We start from the raw sequence: 22,846 nt of genomic DNA, 5'->3' as shown, positions 1-22,846 counted from the left end.
ATTGGGCAGCACGGACAGGTACATCCTTACCCATCAATGGATCAGAAGTCCAGATTTACCAGAACCTGGCTTTCTCCACCCTAATCAAAAGGCGACAGATGAATCTGGTTACCAGTAGTATCAATCAGGGGAAGGTGCGTTACAGATGGACTTTTCAGTTTGGATTGCTTTTTACTTGCAAGGGGAGACAGATCCGGGTAACGACATCTGAAGAGGGCTTGGATGTGGTGGCGCCAGAAGGCAGAAGAGACAAGCCTGAATCATCAGAGGCGGAAGGAGGGACCTCTAAGTCAAGACGACAATGGGAATGGTCGATGACAAAACGGGACAATAGAAATGCCAGAGCTTGGAGAGGCTAGGACAAACCAAAGGACACGCCACAATCGTAATGGTGGGGCGATCAGATGAATCAGGTACACCAAGGGAATGGGGGGGTATATGATGAGAATAAGATGGTGAGGGAGAAAGACATTGGAAATGGGGGGTCGGGATGTGACTGCTCAATGAAGTAGGGGACAGATTGGGATCTCATGGAAGGGGTTAGTATACCTTTCCGCAGTTGGTTGATCCCAGGTAGTTTACTGGCGCATGGACGGGTTTACCCGAGGTTGTCAATAGGGCCCATGTGCCGGTCTGGGCCAAAGTTTGGGGAACAGGGATTTGGAAGCGTGGGGGTGGGCTGAAGGGGTGGTTAGGGGGCAGGGGGAGAGAGACTGACCAGCAGGATAACTGAGAGATTACGACTTGGGGTCGAGGACAATCAAAATCGAGCCTTGAAGGATACGTGTAAAATATGCATTTTACTTCGAATTAACCACAGCCCGAATTTATTTTGGTGAAATCTCAAAGGGACAAGGGATCGGGGCGCAAATGAAAGGAATACCAAGGGTTGGATCAGACATCTACCATGAGCTTTAAAATAATTACATATAGCATTTGGGGGCTAAACTCACCTGCAAAACATAGCAAACTTGGATCTTTCTTGAGGCGCGAGAAACCAGACTTTCAAGATATCAACATGTGTAGAAAAGATAAATTATGAATTGGACTGCGGGGCTACCCACAGATTTTACAGGCAAATATAGTGGAGAGAAAAAAGCGGGGGTTCTGATCGCATTTAGGAATAATCCTGAACAAGTGATTTTGAAAGTGGTAAGTGATCAACTAGGGAGGTATTTATTGGTGAAATTCCGCATTAAAAGGGAAGTATTTACGATAGGGACAGTGTATGCACCTAATTTGGGAAAGGAAAACATTTTGATGGCAACAATGGAGATACTTGAAAATATGGCAGAGCGTCATGTAATACTGACACAGGATTTTAATTTAATATGGGATCGGGAATTGATACTGATCGCGCAGGATTGACGACGTGGGGTACACCATCACAATGGCTTAAAGATACATCTTTACAATTAGGGCTAGTAGACGTATGGCGGGTTAACAGACAGAGGGAACCAGGATTTACGTATTATTCGCAAGTACATAAAACCCAGTCGCGAATAGACTATATTGGGGTATCTGCAGGATTGGCGGGTCACATTCAAGAAGTCTATGAGAATGATGGCACTATCGGACCACGCACCCATTGGGGCGATATTGACTATAGCAATTCGAGATAGAGGATTGTGGAACTGGGTTCTACCAGAATGGATCCTAGCGGACAGTCTTTTTGGTAGAAATAGAAGAACTATTCAAGCCTACTTTAGAGAAAATATATATGGTGGGATGCATTCAAAGCTGTAGTTAGAGGGTAACTGATCACCCGCTTTGTATTGAAGGAAAAGTTGTCCATGTGACTGGAAGATGATCTAGAGATTCAACTTAAGAACATAATGCCAAAAATGAATAACTACCCTACGAGGGAAACAATGAAAACATACAGAATAATTAGGGGACAGTTCGACTTATTAAGGGCAAACAAGGCAGAGGGGACCTTACTTCGAACTAAACAATTTTATTATGTTCATGGGAATAGGGCTGGAAAACTATTAACACGTCAATTAAGACAAAGAACGGCCACCCAAACGATAGTGAAGATTAAGAATGAGGAAGAGGTGGTGGACACGGAAGGGATCATAAAATGCTTTGAAATGCTTCTATGGAGCGTTATACTCCTCTGAAAGGCTACAGGAAGGCCTGATAAATACATATTTAGCCGGAATATATCTCCCAAAGCTATCAGGAATGGATAGGGAGGAGTTTGAGGAGGATATTACGGAAGAGTAAGTGATTGCAGCCATAAGGAAACTCCCATCGAAAAACACCCCCCATTCGACGATCTTATAGAATTCTTTTGGAAAAAGCGAGCATGTAACAGCGTGAATGGACGAAGCTAAACTGGTAGTATTTCCCAAGCCAGGCAAAGACCTGGCACTGTGTGGGTTGTATAGACCAATAGTGCTAATTAATGCTGACACAAAAATGTACACCAAGATTCTAGCCACACGAATGAAGGACAGACTACATATATTAATGCTGATCAAGTGGGGTTTATTAAGAACTGCCAGACCTTTGATAATTTAAGAAGGGTCGGCCACCTATTGGAGAAAGTGGAGCGAAGGGGTATCCCTGGGATACTCCTCGCTTTAGATGCTGAAAAAGCATTTGATAGGGTGGAGTGGCCCTTTCTCTTTCAAACAGTGCATAAAATGGGGTTCGGCAAGCGTTTTTGCAGAGGATACAGGCAAACTATCAATCCCCAACTTTGTGGTTATCCATTAATGGACAACTATTACGCCCAATATCATTAGAGAGGGGTACCAGACAAGGATGTCCCTTGCTCCCACTGCTTTATGCATTATATATAGAACCCTTTTTACAACATATAAGGGAGGCGCTGAGTGTTAAGGGGGATCCAATTTGGAGGAACGGAACACAAAATAATGGCATTTGCCAATGATATGCTACTAGCCATATCAGACCCTGGCGAATCCCTAAAAGCAACAGTATTGGAACTAACAAAATTTGGGGCAGTTTCAGGATTAAAAGTTAGCCAGCATAAATCCGAAATACTTAATCTTACACTAACAAAGAATAATACAGTGGAAATACGTGGATTTACCCAATTCTCATGAGCAGAAGAAAACATTAAATACCTAGTGATCTTTATAACGAAATCCATGACAACACTATAAGAGAATTACCCTCAACTGTTGAATACCTTGAGAAGGGATTTACAAAAATGGAATCCCTTATATATATCTTGGATGGGGCGTATGGCCTCAGTACAAATTGTGACTTTACCACAGTTCCTTTATTACTTTCAGGCGTTACCGGTTCCAATTCCCAAGAGTTTTTTTAAATCACTCAGTCATATTTTATCCACCTTTTTTTGTCAGAATAAAAGACCATGGGCGGTCTTGCAGACGTTGATGGCACTGAAGAATAAAGGACGGATGGCCTTCCCGGATTTCAGAACCTAGTACTAGGCGGCACAGTTGAGGATATTGAAACAATGGTTGACAGGAGATGGTAGCAAATATTGGGTCGCTATGGACAGGGCAGTGGTGTGTGCTCCATTAGCAGAGGTCCTCTGGTTACCTAGAGCCGATCGCCCTCTAAGCATAAAGGCATCACCAATAAATGTTTCAAAAAAGGGGGGGATATCAGTAGGATAAGAGAGGGGAGTAAACCTGATACAATAATATGACAATATAAAACAAACTCCCTGTCTCATCAGGTAAGGTAAGAAAAATCGCTAGACTCAGGGGTGTGTGTCACCTTTCAAAATTTGGCATCACAGAACAATTACAAACAAGTACAGGGAAAATTATACCACTCGCACTCTAACTTGACATTATCACGAATATTTTTAATACATAATTATAAAACACAATTCAGTAAGACATCATGAAAAAAAAACAATATAAAATATCCCAAAGTGCTAAGTGCAGATACCTAGAAGGTGTAGTTGGCACCCAAAGGTGTCAAAATGTGCAAAATATGCAATCTTGTTACAATAATTTAAACTCCTATTTACAACACACAAATGGCAGGCAGAACACAATGTTGGACACCATTCGGTGTAATATTCATTTCAGTAGACTCAATCTTGGTTGGTAAATAATAAACCACAGTCACAAAGACAGCAAAAGAAAACAAACTATGCACAGAGTGCTCCAATGAAGTATTACTCTGAGGTTGATGTGTACGCTGGCTAATGCTTTGTTGACATCACGTGTGGTAATTAATCCACCTCCTAACACTTGGTTTAAGTGTTAAAATTAACCCAATAAAGGCACTGATGAGCGACCTATGGGATGAAGTGGTGAAACAAAAACACATAACCACGATCCTGGGGCCATTTACACCAATATTTGCCAACCCTCAGTTTACCCCAGGGATGGAGACTAAAGCTTTTGTAAAATGGAAGGAGGGGGCTTTACTGTACAAGGCTTAAAGATCTAAAACTAGGACAAGAAATAAATACTTTTGAACAATGCAAACAATTATTTCACTCTTTTGGAAAAGGACCGACTTAGCTATTACCAGCTTCAGCATTGGGCCCTGCACTCCCCAAATAAAGCTCAAGCGGGTAGACAATTTACAGCATTTGAGAAATATATTAAATCCCATACGTGGGATACTCACTTGATTTCATAGTTTTACACTCTGTTTAGTGAGTGGGGGCTCCCGAGAGAAGTGGCTATAAATGACCAAATGGGAAAGTACTTTAGAATGTCCAATTGCAGAGGAGGAATGGGAATCACTTTGGGTCAACATTTCAAAACTGACAGTCTATCCACCTAAGTGAACTGTGGTTTAAAATTCGTACTCAATGGCACTACACCCCAGAGAGACTTAATAGAATCTTGAAGGGGACGCCATCGGTTTGCTGGCGAAATTGCAAGGAAAGGGGGGATTGGCTTTTATGTATGGTGGATGTGTCCACCTCTGCAGCCTTTTTGGGGCCAGGTTAATAGGACCATATGGGAAGTTTTGGGGGCCAATTTACCAATAGGGGCAGGCAAATGTTTACTGGGCCTTTGGTCAAAAAACTTGAACTCACGAGATAGGTCACATAAAAAGGCATTTGTGATTCTGATGCTAACGGCCCAACTTGTGATCGCATGGAATTGAAAGAGGGAGGCGGCACCAATTTACCGTGAGTGGCTATACAAACTTTGGCAAATATTAGCCATGGAATAGGTGACCTACAACTTACAAGGGGCGGGTGGAAAATTTGGGTCGGAATGGGGCATATTGCTGGACTATTTGAAGGATGACTACCAAATGTATCTGTGCCCACAGAATATTAGGATTTTGGACATTGTATAAGGCCCCATTAGTAATGCATTCATCTCCTGTTCCATATATTAAAGTCTTTTTATATTAGGTACTGCTGGCCGTGAGGAAGGGGGGAGGGTGTCGACAGAAGGGGGGGTGTATTATGTAACCTAACAGATGCCAATAAAAATAATTTAAAAAAAGAAACGATGCAAAATGTTCAGCCATGGCTGAAGGCCATAGCTAATGGGCCCAAAACAAAACTATTGGTAGAACATGTGCAAAGCCAAAGGCCATGGCTAGTGGGTCCTGAGGAAACTAACATCCAGCAAAACTCTTGAAGTGCCGTAAAAACACATTGGTTAAGGGAGAGCGTTAAGGTCCTCAGATTTAATGCAACAAAACCACTGAAATTCAGCAGCCGCACTGCAATCAAGTCTACCTCAAGGAGCAAAAATGTTCCACACTAACCAAACAGTGATAGGGGGCAATGACCAGGAGAGAGGGCAAGGGAGGAAAAAAGCAATTGAGGGGAGTGGAGGGACCATGTAAAGAGCATGGGGCACTTGGTGAGTGCCTATGAGGACAGGGAAGAGTTTGGGATTTTCAAGCATTATCTGGGGAATACTGGGGAAATCCAGTGGAAGTGGGGAGAGAGTGAAAAAAATAGTAATTGTAAACCTGCAGTGATCCATCTCCTAGGCAGTGGGTATTGGATCTCTGTGCCCAAAGACATGGCTATAGGGCCCCAAAGAAACATTAGAAAAGCATGGAAGGAATGGGGTAGTGTCAAAGTATGTGCAAACCTACTGAAGGCCAGTATGCCTGGGACAGGAAACACAGACAAGGGGCTGGGCAATTGCATATAGAACATTTTTCATTTTGTTGGTGACATCCTCGCATTGTGCTCCTAGAAGGCCAATTAGTCTTGTCATGTTTTGGCCCGTTGTCTTGTGAAAAGGATGCTGCCATAGAAAATGCTTTTCTGCATCTGGTTGGGGATACAAGGAAAAGAAAAACAGGTTATGAAAGAAAACCCAAATTTAAGTGTTTCACACGAAACGGTGCGTGTTGGGGTAAATGTGAGAGGGCTAGGGATGGAAAAAGGAGTTGAGGGGAACATGCCGAAGGGAGGGGGGTACTTGGTGAGTGACTGGGAGGGCATGCAAGACATTTTATTTTTTGCCTTTTTTATGCATACATTTTTGCAGGCGGTGGGCGCCTACAGTGTAGTGCATTATCAAGATAACCGGTTATGGTAAGAAAGTAAAGAAATGTGGATTAATACAAAAAAAATATTGTTATAGCTACAGTGAGGTCGGGGGGTGGAAAGTGGCTAGTGGGCCCACAATACATGTATAGTGGCCACGGGTACAGGCCGTGACCTCCAGGTGGATCCAAAAAAAACATATTGGGTCCAAAAGAAACATATTGGGGGTACATGTACAGTGGACATGGGCAAAGTCTGTGGCCATGGCCGAAGGATATGGCTAGTGGCCATTTATTGTTTTAAAATATATATTGTGTACGGCCAATGGCCCTGGCTAGTGGGCCTAAAAGACATGTATAGTGGCCACGGGCAAAGGCTGTGGCCTCCTAGTGGGTCCAAAAGAAACATATTGGGGGAACATGTGCAGTGGACATGGGCGAAGTCAGTAGCTATGGCCGAAGGATATAGCTATAACTAGAGGCCGTTTATTGTTTTAAAATATAGATTGTGTACGGTCGAAGGCCCTGGCTAGTGGTCCCAAAAGACATGTATAGTGGCCACAGGTAAAGGCTGTGCCTCCTAGTGGGACCAAAAGAAACATATTAGGTCCAAAAGAGACACATTGGGGAACATGGACAGTGGACCCAGCCAAAGGCTGTGGCCACTGGCCCTTTAGTGTTTTAAAAGATACAGTGGATACGGCCAACGTCCTGCCCCTCCCGCCCAAAACATCTCCTCATCGGAACTCTTTGAGCTTGCTTTATTCAACCCTTACCATCAAACATTGCACTCAAAGTGCCTGCCGGTGTTTTTTCAAACAGTCCTCTCAAAGTTACTTAATTCGAGCTACAAACGCACTATTGGTGTAACATTTCTTAACCAGCTCTGCCTTCAGACACTCGACGTATAAGCATTATGTGTGTCCTTCACTGAAGTCTTGTTAAAAATAAACATTGGCAAAGCTAACATTTATGGCTTGTGTATAAGTATTAGGTTTTTGCCAGGCACGGCTATTAGATGCCCAGGTACTCGCACCATTTTGCACCTGCTAGCATAAATGGCCGGTTAATACCACTATGGCATTACCTGGCATGCACCGCAATTAACACCACATGTGCGGACAGTCACCCGTAGGCACTCTCCCACCTGGCACCATTGAGCCCCCAACTCATGTATCATGCTCCTATGCCCTAGATCACTAGGCTAATCGCTCCTAAAGCTGCTTCTTTCTTTGTCACTACAGAAGCTAACCAGCTATTTACACACAGGACCTACCAGGCCCCTTGCTTCACTGGAAGCACCAACCATGACTACCTAACACAAGACTGCTAGCATGCCTGCCCCATACTAATGAATACTCTTCTTTCTCCCCTCCGTGTGCTAAACCTCATGGCATCAGTTGTTCTATGATAACGTGCCTTCTATTACTACTATGGTTAGGTTGGTTTATTTGACCATGTCACGCACACGGCTCACAATTCACGGTGCACTCATGGCTCACCACTTATTGTCTTAAGTACATATGTCGAATGTCTACTACTATACCATGTATCATCAACAATGTATCTAACTCCAAAAATGAAATTTTGTAACTGCAAAACCTAACTCAACTTGTACTCAGTGTCAAACTAAAAAGATGCATATCACGTTACTCTTCCACGATACTTGTAAACACACTCACCATCACACACTTGCACAGCCTTGAGAAAGTCCCTAGGTCGAAACACGTGTTGGCACTTTATACATGCAAACAGCATAATGTGTATATACATCTGTGCACAATCATGTCTGCCAAACCATGGTAAATATCGTAACTAAACCAACAAATCATTAAAATCGACCAACCCCAAGCTACAACGGTGTCCTGAATTATTGGAGACAAAATACAGGGTATTGAGATACCATCTGGCAACCGCCATATCCAGCGCCACGGTAAGTGGGGTTCCTAACAAACTTTCCACATCTCTTTTATATTGGGTTCGGCTTTATACGCATTTGGTTGAACTCTGTATCCCTCCTTGCCAAGATGGTCCTTTTTGTGTTTGATTAGCTGCTGCTTTACTATCCTACTCCTGACAATAAATCATCTTACAAACCTTGTCAATTCTTGTGAGTGTGTTATGTTACTCCTTACTCATGACAATCTTTACGTTTACATATGCAGAGGGTGGGTGACATGTCTAGATCAGTATCATTGCAAAGGCATGCAGATCCACTGGTGCCATGACATTGACAGGGAAACTATATCACTGTAGTGGTTCTGCACTGGTACACAAGCATCTAGCAATGGTCTAGTGTTACTAGTGTGTAGGGGGATGGGAGGCTGTGGCCAGAAATGGGGCTAGGCCTCTGCGCTTCATGTCGGTGTGAGCCTGGAGGAGGGTATTGGCATGGCAGGGGCAGAAAAGACGGGGTTGTCGTGCTGATAGCTACAAGAGTGGGTGGGTTAGGAGAGGATGGGTATGGGGGGGATCGTTGATGTGGCCTGCTCTCAGATCTTGAAGATCCGAGAGCTCCGCTAAGACATGAAAATATACAGAGACAAGGAAAGGGAGAAGAGTGGTTTGGAAATAAGAAGTGGAAGTCATTAGGTATAACATACAGGAATATAAAATAATGTAGCTTCATAAAATCAACACTGAACAATAACCGTGGCTAAAGGCTTGAAATGGAAGAATGAAAAACTGCACTGAGTACACATTTCACAGATTCTGTGGAAGAAACACTGATAGCTGTTAGTCAAGTCTTTATATCGAGTTGCTTAATAGGTGATCACTTTTAGAGTGGGGCATGGTGGCATCCATAAAAATGAGGATTACCCCTATATTACTGTACCTTTATCAACACTGGTTTCAATACGCTTTCCATTGATGTTGTTTCAAGGCCTAAATTCCTTTCTCTCAAACTTGGTTTCCAAGGGGGGGGGGGGGGGGACACCCTGAATAAAAAATAAAAAAAGCCTTGGTCATGTCCCTTTTGCGCTTTCTGAGGGCTGTACAAAATCGGCCGAAATAAGAACCATCTAGTCACACTTTGGATAAACTTGTAGAGAAAGGTAAATTGATAGCTGCGAACTGCAAGATCTTACTGTGTGTTTACAAATGCAGGCTCTGTTTGTAGTTAGTTTCAGAATATTTCACTGTCCTAATGGCTTCACTGGTGTTTATCTCACTCAGAATGTTGGTATCCTGCTCTAATGATAGAGACTTGGAGGTGGAATAGTCAAGTGGTGTTTGTAAAAAGGGAGATTGCAGTTTGTGCTCTGGTGAGATATAAGAGAGGACAGAAGCCTGTGGGTAGGAGACTGAAGAGGACGTTTTTCCCTTTAAGTATGGGCTGTGCATTGGCTTCCAGTGTAATTTCTGAGAATATTGTCTTGTCCTTGCAGCTTTTTTGCTTCATTCTCTGCAGTCCTATTGATGGATGGTCCAGCATTCAAGTCAATGTGATAATTAGGCAATAATCTCATATGCACATGGGCATTGACTGGTCAATCAATCACACCTTCCACGATGCGATGGCATTGTTCTCAAAATGTTACACCAGTTAGGAGGAAAATACAAATGTAGGCAATCCAATTGTTTTGTCTTATAGACTAATTAAAGCAATAAAGACTGATGAGCAAAGTCCTTAATGTTGCCCATTTTCAGCGAATTTAATAAATTAATTGAAAATGGAGGCGTAAAAGATTAGTCGTATGTTGTGGCGATCTCTTTTTCCCCCATCTCCTGGGTTTCCTCTCAACTGCGTGCAGGACTGAAAGCTGCTATAGCTTCATGCAGCCATCTACCCTCTCTGCACATCTGATGCTTAGTTACTTGAATGCTTCTAAACCTTTCCTCGTAGTCTAAGCATGGCACGGAAACAGTTAAGAACTGTGAGGCCCTCAAAGCTAATTGCAGCACTCTGAAGTGACTGCCCAGTGTTATGTGGCTTTCTGCTAGACACACTTTTTTTTTTCACGCAAAACTTTCAGTAGTCTACCATTTAATTTGGGAGTAGAATAGAGCATTTTGTTAACCAGTCACATGTCACCGTGCCACCAAGTAGCGGTTGCTGAAAGTTCATCTTGAGTTCAGAGCCACAGAGCAAAGCACTATGGGTATTGTGAGAAACCAAACGGTGTCTCACCCGCTAGTCCTCAGGGATCTCTTAGGTGGCCAGGGCACAGCCATCGCCTTTGGATCCAGACCCTGGGGGTGGATCAGTGTGGGAGGATTACCTGGGTGAGGAGTCTTCGGGAAGTGGGGGTGAAGTAACCGATGGTGAGACGCAGTATTCCCCCCTCTTTTGTTTATCTGACCCATCCTATTTTTTAGAATTTCCCAACTCGCCCGGCCCTTTTTACACAAACACTTGATTAAGAGGGTGACCGAGAGGAACCAGACTAACTCTCTCACATCGTACTGGACATGTCCCGTTAATCGAGTCAGGCGAAGTCAGGCGCTTTACTCGAGTGCATACACCTAATAACAGTTAGCTCTCCTCATACAAGTAAAAGGCAACACCTAAAGACACACTATGAGCAAGGCAGAACACGAGTACGAGCGGACAAAGGCACACCTACTGGAGCAGAGCAACGGACCAACGGACGAGAACAGCGGGTTGGAAACCCCAAGTGTTCCCTACTGGAGGTCGTTGCCACTGACAGGCCTTGAAAGACACGTGGAGAAGGCCAGATCCCACAAGTGAAGATTGCATTGTGTTTCAAGGACGCCAGCGACCCTCCCGGTTGAACAGCAGAGTTGGGGAGGCGAGGCCAAGCCTGTGGTACTAGCCTTGACTCGTGAATTGGAAATGGCAAAGCCGAGAAAGACATACACAGCCGGTGAGTTGGCAAGCAACCTGAAAGACTGGTGTATGTTAAAGCGAATGAAGTAGCAACATTCTATCGCAAATAAAAGCTGCAAGAGGATAGATGAGACGCGAAGAAAGACCTGTGAATGAACTTTGAAGTAGGGACAGCTGTGAGATCAGAGATACTAAGTAACGTAGTTGTCCATCGAAACAAAGTAGCTCACTCGAAAGTCTCTGTGAAAGGTACATTGTTTAAAGCAATAAAGCGATTGAACAGCAAACGTGAAGTAAGCAAGAGTCGAAGTGGTCCTGTGGTCGTCTGTAAAGAAAGCTACGCACATGCGAAAGTCTTCAACATCTGAATATGGTCTGACCCTGACAGTGGAAGACCCGAAGTATAATAAGCTTGGGGAAGGGAGGCCCCTTGCAAGTTTGTGTTGAACTTTGACGTGAGAGGTCTGAGTCCGACAGAGGGGGACCTATGTGAACTGTGTGGTGAAAGGTCTGAGCCTGACAGAGGGGGGCCTTTGTGAACTTTGTGTGGAAGTATTATTTTGAAAGTCAAGAAAAGAGACTTCAGTGTGGAAGGCCAGGTGGGCCTCAATCCACGTTTTGGAACGGTTTATAGTGTTGTAAACCGAGCCAAAGTGTTATCCTGCCTACAGGGACAGCCTTACTCTGTGAGGTCTAATGTGGGGGAGGAGAGCTGGTTCAACCACATTTGTTCTTTTGGACACTGATTTTTCCTTTGCATACATTTCTCCTTATTGCACTTTTCTACAAGAGATAGGGCAGTCATTAGGGTTTGTTAGCATAGGCCATTTTGATTTGACAGACTCCACTAGGGCTGTTTTGTTTATCGTTTGATGGTCGAGATTACTCCCATCTTGGTTATAGGGCAAAGTAGGAGTTTCTCCAGCCCTAACATTTTCAATAAAGGTTTTACAAATTGTATCCATTTTGTCAATGTCATACTTGTGATACCATGCCTCCCCTACATATGGTGTAAAAGTGGGATGCAACTCAATTGAGAAAACTGGGGAACACTAAAATTCCAGAGACTTAGTCACAGCACCTCAAACCCCTCTACCACCACAAAAGAATCCATAGAATTTGATATTTGTAGCAGCAGAGAAGCCACTATCCCTCCAGGGAAAAGAGGGATGATTCCCACAGACTTAGTCCTAATAACCCCTGCAGGGTGTCACATAAGATTGGCCCAAAAATCTGTCCTGTCCTGGAAGTTTGGCCTAGATGTCTTAGCAGGCATTATAGATCCAGACATTCGGGGAGACCTAAAAGTTCTCTTACAGTACCATGGCGAAACTTTGTTTGAATTAACTGGGGACACAACTACAAAGGTAATTCTTGAGAACTATCTATTTCCCCGTTTTGAGGAAGAAAGTGAACCAGAGCAAACTCAGAGAGGTATCTTAGGCTTTGGAGAGGCTGATGAGACACGTATCACTGAGGCAAAAAGGGAAGAAGAACCTACCATCCTTCCTGATCTAGCGTTCGCCCAGCGACATGCTCCAGCTCTCAGAGGCTTTCGTACAACTGATTCCGGAGGGAGAGGGACAAGAAAAGGGGAGCCCCTTTTTCTTCCTGAAACAGGGATTACTATATAGGAAGGAAACCTCCAGAGAAGGCTTATGTAAAACTCAGCTAGTAATACCCAAAACCCATCGCAAGATCAGCCTAAAGATTGAACATTCTCATTTGACAGGGAAACATTTAGGACAGTCTAAAACCCAAGCTCACATCAGTGGGAAATTCTAATGGACAGGTATCCATGCTGACATAAGGAACTTCATTCAGACAAGTGAATTATGCCAGAAAATCAGTGCACATATTCCCTTACCTGCCCCTCTAAACCCCTTACCGATAATGGAAGTCCCTTTCTCTCGAATTGGGATGGATATCATTGGACCATTGGAAACTTCTAGACAGGGTAATAAATATGTTCTCAGAATCAGTGATTACGCTACCCAGTATCCAGGGGCCTTCCCCACGTGGAACAATACAACCCAGCACATTTTAAAACACCTACTACCATTCTTTTTTTAGGTTTGGTTTCCCCATGGAAATTATAATGGATCAGTAATCCAATTTCATGAGCAAGCTTATGGGTGAAGTCAAGGAATTACTACACATTACCACCTTAAGAACTTCAGTTTACCACCCTCAAATGGACGGATTGGTAGAATTTACCAAAAATCTTTACATGATTTTGAAAAATTGGTAGATGAGGATGAGAAGGACTGGGATTGCATGATCTCATGGGCCCTATTTGCAGTAAGAAAGATCCCGCAGGCATCCATTGGATTCTCCCCTTTTTAGTCACTTTATGGTACAGAACCAAGAGATATCTTAGACATGCTCCGGGAGACCTGAGAAGAGTCACCTATTCCCCTCTTATATACAGCTACCCGATTGCGAGAGCACATGAAACTTGTCAGGAGTCTAGGCCACACTCGCATGGAGAAAGCTTAAGCCCAACAGAAGTCCTCTTATGACAACAAGGTGCATTTAAGATCTTTTTCAGTAGGACAGAAGGTATTAGTCCTCTTACCTACCTCTGAAAATAAACTTGTCTCAAAGTGGCATGGGCCATATGAAGTGCTAGAGCAAACGGGAACCCGTAACTATAAAATAGCGTAACATGATAGAAAGCAAAAGACCCACCTCCACCATATAAATCCCCTAAAGGAGTGGAAAGAAAATCCTTCGGTCACCATCTCCTCAATATTGTCTTGTTTGGTACCCGAGGAGGTAGACAACTCTGAACTTATTCCCCAAGAAATATCTAAACAAAAACAAGAAGATTTGAACAACCTTAATATGTTATTCCCTGATGTATTCTGCGAGAAACCAGGGAGAGTACATGGTACTTATTATATCAGAATTCCAAAGGGAAAAGTGGTCCATTTGAAACCACATAGACTCCCAGAAACAAGAAAACAAATAGTGGTTTTGGAAGGGAAAAAAATGCAGAAGGCAAACATTATCGAGCCCTCTTTGAGTCCATGGACCTACCCTATTGTGTTGGTAAATAAACCTGATCATTCTTGGGGGTTTTGCATAGACTTCAGGCAGGTTAACGCCATCTCCGCCTTTGAAGCCTATCCTATGCCACGCATCAATGAGTTAATGTATAAACTTAGAAATGCCACATTCCTATCAACCCTAGATTTAACCAGGGGATATTGGCAGGTCCCAGTACATGGACCAGCTAAGGAAAATGCAGCTTTTCTTGACAACCCTGCGACTATTCCAGTTCAAAGTCCTCCCTTTTGGCCTGCATGGGGCCCCAGCCACTTTCCAGTGACTCATGGACAGGATATTACAGCCCTACTCCGATTTCTGTGGGGCCTATATTGACGACATAGTCATTTATAGCAAAACTTGGGAAGACTGTCTTTCTCATCTTTCTACTATTATGAGAACCCTCGGAGAGGCCGCCTTAACTGCAAATCCATCCAAATGTGAGCTGGCTCAATTGGACGTGAAATACCTGGGCTTCTTTGTAGGGAATGGCAATGTCCAGTCCCAGCAAGAAAAAGTAAAAGCCGTCCTAGATGCCCCCACACCCAAGACCAAGAGAGACCGCAGGGCATTCCTAGGATTCATTGGTTATTATCGTAGGTTTATCCCAAGTTTTTCAGATAGTACAGCCAGATTAACAATGCCGAACCCCAGTAGATTCATTGGACTGATAAGGACGATGCATGTTACAACAACCTAAAACAAACCTTGTGTCAGAACCCAATCCTAAAAGTAGTAGACTTTTCAAAAGAATTTGTGTTACAAACTGATGCCTCTCTCACAGGGGTTAGGAGCAATTTCATCGCAAATATACAATGGATTAGAACATCCCATTCTATTCACTAGTCATAAACTCTTCCCACGTGAGAAGAACTACTCTGTGTTGGAATTAGAGGCCCTTGTCATCAAATGGGCATTTGTCCATCTAAGATGCTACCTTCTAGGGAAAAAGTTCACATTTGTCACCGACCACTCACCTTTAGTATGGATAATTCAACGGAAGGACTCTAACCCTCGAGTCATGCAATGGTTCTTAGATCTGCAACCCTACTGTTTCACTGTGGAACACTGAAAAGGTAAAGAACAGGGGGGACGTCGATTTCCTTTCCCGGTTTCCCTGTGAAACAGATGCGACTATATTGCATAGGGGAAGGGTATGTGAGCAACCAAAGGGTGTCTCACCCGCTAGTCCCCGGGGATCGTTCTCTCAGGTGGAACGGACACGGCCATCGCCTTTGGATCCAGGCCCTGGTGGTGGACCAGTGTGGAAGGATCGTCTGGGCGAGGAGTCTTCTGGGAGTGGGGGTAACCGATGGTGAGACACGGTATTCCCCCCTATTTTGTTTATCCAACCCATCCCATTTTTTAGGATTCTCTGGGGTCCTAACCGCACTCCTGCTTTTTACACAAACACTTGACCGAGGAAGAGGGTGACAGAGAGCAACAACATTAACTTTTACACATTGTACTGGACATGTGCCGCTAATTGGGTCAGGCAAAGTCAGGCACTTGTTAAACACAAACAGGTCCCAGTCACACTGCGCCAAGAGAGAATGCAAATCGGGGCTTAAAGTCCATAGGATTTATTCGAATAGAACAGCCTTTGACTCGAAGTGCATACACCTGATACCAATTAGCTCTCCTCCCATGAATAAAAGGCAGAACCCAAAGACACAATCTGAGCAAGGCGGAACACGAGTAGGAGCAGGGCTTCCAGGACAAAGGTAAACCTATTGAAGCAGAGCGATGGACCAAGGGATGAGAGCAGCGGGTCGAACACCCCAAGAGTTCCCTACTGGAGGTCGTTTCCTCTGACAGGCAGTGAAAGACCTGTGGAGAAGGCCAGATTCCACAAGCAAAGACTGCATTGTGTGTCAAGGATGTCAATGACTCTCCCGGGTGAACGGCAGAGTTGGGGAGGTGAGGCCAAGCCTGTGGTACTAACCTTGACTCGTGAATTGGAAATCGCAAAACCTAGAAAGAGATGCACACAGCCAGTGAGTTGGCAAGCAATGTGAGAGACCGGTGTGTGTTGAAGTTTGAAGTAGCAACATATCGCAAGTGAGGGCTACATGTGTGTGGATGAGACTCGAGGAAAGGCAGACTGGTGAATGAACTCTGAAGTAAAGACAGCTGCGAAATCAGCGATACTAAGTAACAGAGTTGTCCGGTGAAAGGAAGTAACCTCTCCGCTCCCGAAAGTCTCCATGAAAGATACATTGTTTGAAGAGATAAAGCGAATGAACAGCAAAAGTGAAATAAAGAATATTAATTCCTAGAGAAGAGAAGAATGAAAGTTAAACCGTGAACTTTGAGTTGAAGTGGTCCTGCGGTGGTCTGTAAATAAAGTCATGCACATTAGAAAATCTTTGACATCCGAAAGTGGTCCGACCCCAACTGAGGGACTCTTGAAGTATAAGAAGCTTGGGAAAGAGAGCCCCCTTGCAAGTTTGTGTTGGACTTTATCGTGAGTGGTCTGAGCTCGACAGAGGGGGGGGGCCTACGTGAATTGCGTGGTGAAAGGTCGGAGCCCGACATAGGGGAACTTTTGTATTGAAACTTTAATTTTGTAAGTTAGGAAAAGAGCCTTAACATGGAAGGCCAGAAAGGCCTCGATCCACGCTTTGGAACTGTTTATTGTGTTGGAAGCCAAGCCAGAGTGTGTCATCCTACCTACAAGGAAGGCCTTACTCCGAGAGGTCTAACATGGGGAGGAGAGCAGGTTCAATGACATTTATTGTTTTGGACACTGATTTATCCTTTTGCATACATTTCTCCTTTTTTTACACTTTTTGTAGAAGAGATAAGGCAGGCCTTATATTTTGTTAGCATAGGCCATTTTGATTTGACAAACTCCACTAGGACTGCGTTATTTATTATTTGATGGTTGAGACTAGTCCTATCTTAGTTATAGTGCAAAGTAGGAGTTTCTCCAGCCCCAACAATTTCAATAAAGGTTTTACAAAATGTACCCATTGTGTCAGTGTCATACTTGTGATGCCATGCATTCCCTACAGGGTATATAAAAATAACCTCCTCACTCCCGCCTCCTTCCCCCACCTCTTTTCACTCCCCTGTTCCTCCGCTGCTCCGCCTATTGTCATCGTCCGGGACCCCTTCCTCCTCGGGTTCAGCTGATCATCGCTCACTCATTCCTTCAGGCACTCGCGGATCTGCTAACTCTCTGCTTCCCTCAGCCTCAAAGCTGCTCCTCCCTGTTCCTGCCAAGTCACAGGCTGGTACAACTGTCTTGGAGGGATGTCTTCCTCAGTACCTGTGAGTTTGCTGTAGTAAGTCATGATCCTCTGCATCTTTCCACTCTGGGACACGCCTCTTCACAGTACTATAATGCATCTACAGAACATCACATATTGGCATTTTCGCAAACTTTGCTTTATTCTACCCAGGGTTTCTCTGCTTTAACAGCAATTCATCCCTCTTCCCCAGAGTGGAGCCAGCCCTTTTGAGGCTAGGGAGGGGACCCCTCTACACAAGACCTTCCCTAGGGATCTGGGCAACTGGGACCTCACTCAGAGTAACCCCCCGCCCCTTTGGGACAAGGGCTCACATTCCAGCATGGAACTCCCAATAAAAACCACCCTTTCTGCATATATCGACGTCGGAACGACTGTTGCATTCCCTGTTACAACTATAAATCACAAACATCCTTTTTTGACCTTATTGGCTTCAGGTAATGGCGAACCTCACCTGAGGTTCGCCATGATCATGGAAGACGGATAAAATGTCATTCATTCTAATGACGTGTATAAGACGAGAGTGGTTTGTAAATAGTGAGGGAACTCCTACGGTGGGAGGAGAGAAAGTGCTATGCAGAGACGAGCCCCTGTAGCATCTGTCATGGAGGGGTATATCCACATCGAGCTGTGGAGCCAGCGGTGAAATGCAGAGCGAGAAACGTGCTAGTTGGAGGCTGGATGGGTGGGGTACCTTGACTGAGGAAGAAGCTCTGGTCAAGGCGAAAAAGAGGACGCGAAAAAGAGGACGGAAAGACAACAGTCTTCCCAGGTGGCGTGACCACTAAAGAGCAGTGGTGGGCCTGGCGGCCAGCATCTTACACCGAGACCTGAGACAAAAGAGAAGCCTGAGCTCCCGTGACCCAGCGACAAGTGTCTTTCCTGACACAAGAGGTACCGACCGGGAAAGACACGCTAGCGACCTGTGGAGCCAAGCAGGATACATGACTGCGGGTTTCCAGGAGCGCGGAATCCGACTCAGATACGAAACCCAAAATAAATGCTACTGGCACACGGCCCCATTAAACCAGAGATCAAGCAATACGAACATTGTAATGTAAGGCTGGAATATCTGCCAAAACTAAGAAAAGTCAAGAGCTTGTCCCATAGTAACTGACCTCCTAAAACGGTATGATTCTTCAGCTGTCTAAAGGTAAATTCGACCAAATCTATAATGTTCCCAATCAGAGGGATGGGAGATGCAGTTCCTGAGAACTGTCCATACCGAGTTGAGGGAACCCATTTTCGATATCTAGGCATATTGATCACTAAAAATCTGAATGACTATGTAGATAGGAACCCATACCCAATCGTGGAGAGATTCAAAAAGGATGCCCGTCATAGGATTTCCTTGCCATTGAACCTCTTGGGAAGAGCGGCATCGTTCAAAATGATGGCACTACCCCGTTTTTTATATGTCTTGCAGAACGCCCCACTCCATATCCCGGCAGATGTGTTCCGCAGGATCGACATTATACTTAGGAAGCTTATGTGGGGGGGTGGACACCTGAGAATACCGCTCTGCACACTTCAATGGTCTGTCTGGGAGGGAGGTTTTGGGCTGCCACACCTACAAACCTATTACTGAGCAGGTCAGATGGCAGTAGTGAATGATATGCTACACAGGGACATATCGCTTCCACATGTAAAGCCCGAGTTAGACATGAGACAAAAAGCGCCTCCATTGGAAGGTCTGTACCAGAAATTAAGTGCAGCAGCTCCCCAATGGATGGTAGCTCAATTGACACTAATCTGGCCAGAAGTACATAGGTTTATTGGTTGTGACAAGAAGGTTACTCCTGTGCAACCACTATGGGACAATGGGAATTTACCTGAGGTAGGCAAGCTACCTACATGGCAGAGCTGGCTATCGGAGGGAATAAGGAAAGTGGGTGATGTGGTTGAGGAGGGCAAAGTATTGTTGTTCGAGAACTTAGTAGAGAAGTTCAACCTTGCTGAAACTGAAAGGTACCATCACACACAGCTAAAACATGCATTACGAAAACATCTTCCAACTCTATCTAACATGCCAGAGTGTACACCTATGGAGAGAAATATAGTCTCAGAATGTGTCAACAGTAGAATCATCTCTACAATGTACAGTGCTGTGACTTCTTTGCTACACCTGAATTGTTGGCATTGAAGGCTAAATGGGAGAGGGGCATGGGTGATATCTTACCAGAGGACTGGGTCACGACCTTGATGTATCCCTGTGAAACGCCATCTCATCTAGGCTCCGGCTTATTCAATTCATGATACTACACAGAGTGTACTATCCGAGAATGGCTCTCTATCGCTGGGGCAAGAGTGCAGATCCTAATTGCCTACGATGCCACCATAAAGAGGGGACTTTTTTCCACATATTATGGGAATGCCCACATATTCAGCAATACTGGCAACAGTGCTGTGATGTGCTTACAAGAGCCTTGGGACGTGCAGTTCCTAGAGAACCCAAATTGTTGTAACTGGGAATGGGGGGTGAAGGGGAAATGACACGGTATGAAAAAGCATTCTTTTCAACTTCAACAGCCCTGATCAAGAGAAACATAGCGAAATTATGGGGATCTGATGTACTACCGCAAGTTGAACAATGGATTACAGATGTAAATGTATGTATATCAATGGAACGGAGGGTATATAGGGCCAGAGGCTGGCCAGAGAAAGCCGAGGAAAATCTGGCAAAAATGGGAAGATGCTCAGTGATTTACCTAATTTGCCAAACCTGATTAGTGTATAAACTATGATAATCCGTTGTTGCTGCTGTGTACAATATACTGTGTTCTGTGCAGGGTGTGTGAATCCAATGACCTTTCGTATTTTGTCGTAGTTTGACTCTGCAGGAGTCTACTGTTGTAATGTCGTCATAAAAGCCAATAAAATGTGTTAAAAAAAAGAAAAGTCAAGAGAATGTTACTGACACCCAGCCCCTCTAGTACATAGAGAAAAGGGTTACAAGCAATATAATTCAAGGCTGGAACAGCCGACAAAGTATAAATAGTTAAGAGAATGAGACCGACACACAGCCCTTGCTAAATAAGAGTGGAAAAAGATACAGATACTATATATCAAACCTGCTTTAACCGCTAAGAATGTCAAGGAAACAGAAACGTAGGTCCTATGTTGAGACAGAATAAAGGGAAGCTGAACACTCTTTAATGCGGACAGCAAAGTGCATAAAATAATGGGGAGCTGTGTTATCCGACTGGGCAAGAATCCTAACCTAACTTTTGTACTGAAAGACTTTTTACCACAGAGCAACCAGACTTGTTGGAAGTCCCAAGCCACAAAGGTGGAAAAGAAAGAAGTGTGTTTTCAAGTCATCCTGGAGGGATTGGAACATTTAAAAATAAGAAACTGTTTCCCTATCAGAGGGAGAGGGAAACCCATAAAGAAGATAGTTGTTAATTTTCCTCAAGGATTTGGTACTAAAACTGTGAAGACAATCTACAAGACTGAGAACAAGTCGACTACAAGTGGGCAGAAGTGTATACCGAGTATATTGTATAATCGTCCGTTTTCTTTGAGTTAGGTACTTTTGTGAAGTGGTAGGGCCAATATGCTACTTAGGATGTGGACTGAACACTTTTTATTTGGACTTGATGAGAACCTTTAGTTTTATTTTGGTTGGGTACGGCACTCCCTTATAGTGATAGGCTTAGTTAGGCATTTTTGGTTTTTATTTAAATAAAACTTGTGAATCATGACCACATTTAGTCCGCGTCCTTCTGTTTCACCACAGAGCTTAGGGAGGGGTTAGTTGCAAGCTAAAATATCATGCCCCATCCTACTTCAATTACCTTCTTTTGCATGTAAGGAGAGCGGGGGAAGCCCATAAGTGGTGCAGCTGTCAGCACTTCAATGTTTTGTGTATGGTGGCTGCAGAGTGGGACTGGAGAAAATATGTAGCACTTCCTTCTTAATGGCCAGGCACTGGTGTATCCGCTTTCTTTCTGTGAAGGTCTTAATCCTTACATTTAGTTACAATTAAAAGTCTACATATTGTACACAGCTGGGAAAGAGTTAGTGAGGAGTGTAAATTAGTTTCTCTTGTATCTTTTCAGCACAACCAGTTCCACTGCCAGTAGCTGCGACACTGAGTTCACCAAAGAGGATGAGCAAAGGCTCAAGGATTATATCCAGCAGCTGAAAAATGATAGAGCTGCAGTCAAGCTCACAATGTTGGAGTTGGAGAGCATCCATATTGACCCACTCAGCTATGATGTGAAACCTCGAGGAGATAGCCAGCGACTAGATCTAGAAAATGCAGTCTTGATGCAGGAGTTGATGGCAATGAAGGTATGTATTGTGGGATGTCATAACAAAATGTCCATGTGGTTCCTTAGTATTTTCATTTGATATGTGGCTCCATTCTCAGTCACTTTGAGAGCAACAGCATGGAATAATGGAAAACTGAACAAAAGGTAGTAATGAAGTTTCCAGGAAGACAACATAAGCTCCAAGGTTTCCACAAAAAATTCATCCTCCAGCTAGTCACCATCTCCTCAGCACTCATACCACCAGTCTAGACCCTTCGGCAAACAAGTCGATTAATCTGTCATGTTTATCAATTACATCACCAAAATTCCTAATGGCTTCCAACACAACCGCTCCCTCCTGCAAAAAGCATCTTCAAAGCTGTCGCACAGAAAACCAATTGGGCACCAGTACACTGTTTCCCTAAGTCCTTTCCGACAAATTAGCAAAGGTCAACATAAGAGCCATCACAACTGCCCCTCAACCAATGATATCCTTCCAATCAATGTCCTTAAAAAGCATCCTCCTGACCTCACCCCAAACGTATCGAGTCAGTCATTCAAAGATGTAACAGTTCCTGCTTTCCTTCCGCAATCCATCAATCACCCTTGCTTCCCAATCCCTCAGTCCAACCATTACCAAGAACCTAATGTTTATCCCCTCCCCCCACACCCTCCAAATCCTTTTTTAAAAACTTTCTTTTTATTGGCATTTTTCAAACATAACAAGCGCCGCTGAGGTGCCAACAGCAACAGTTATCCCTTCCCCCCTCCCCCAAAAGTTCAACATCACATTTGGAGGTGGTTCAATCTAGGTCACATGTCCAACCTATCGTATGCGTATGCACCGCTCAGTGTTTTTCTCCCTCTCCCCAGTGCTCATTCTGCTTCAGTGCCATTGTGGTCTTGCTGTGGACACCTGGGTGCTTTGTTCCGCCTTTATCTCCCAAGTCTTTTAGGGTTTGTGTGGTCTTCACCCGGGATTTAGGCGTGTTTGAGTAAATATTGTATAAAGGGGCCCCACTTGGCACTATTACCAGGTCGGGAGTGCGTTAGGG

The 22,846-nt window shown here is 44.2% G+C and overlaps 1 protein-coding gene across 5 annotated transcripts in view; it reads left to right on the top strand.

The window, feature by feature from the left end:
* Positions 1–22,846, top strand: part of MCC (MCC regulator of WNT signaling pathway) — a 2,118,336-nt gene that overhangs the window by 1,777,739 nt on the left and 317,751 nt on the right. For all 5 annotated transcript variants that reach the window (XM_069625509.1, XM_069625508.1, XM_069625511.1 and 2 more), the window contains one exon: positions 21,597–21,831. In XM_069625509.1, coding sequence (XP_069481610.1) covers positions 21,597–21,831 — 235 coding nt within the window. The remainder of the gene's footprint in view (positions 1–21,596; positions 21,832–22,846) is intronic.

The sequence above is a fragment of the Ambystoma mexicanum genome, chromosome 6p, assembly GCF_040938575.1.
Source record: "Ambystoma mexicanum isolate Mex_15411 chromosome 6p, UKY_AmexF1_1, whole genome shotgun sequence".
NCBI lineage: Eukaryota > Metazoa > Chordata > Amphibia > Caudata > Ambystomatidae > Ambystoma > Ambystoma mexicanum.
This window is presented reverse-complemented; position numbering and strand designations above follow the sequence as displayed.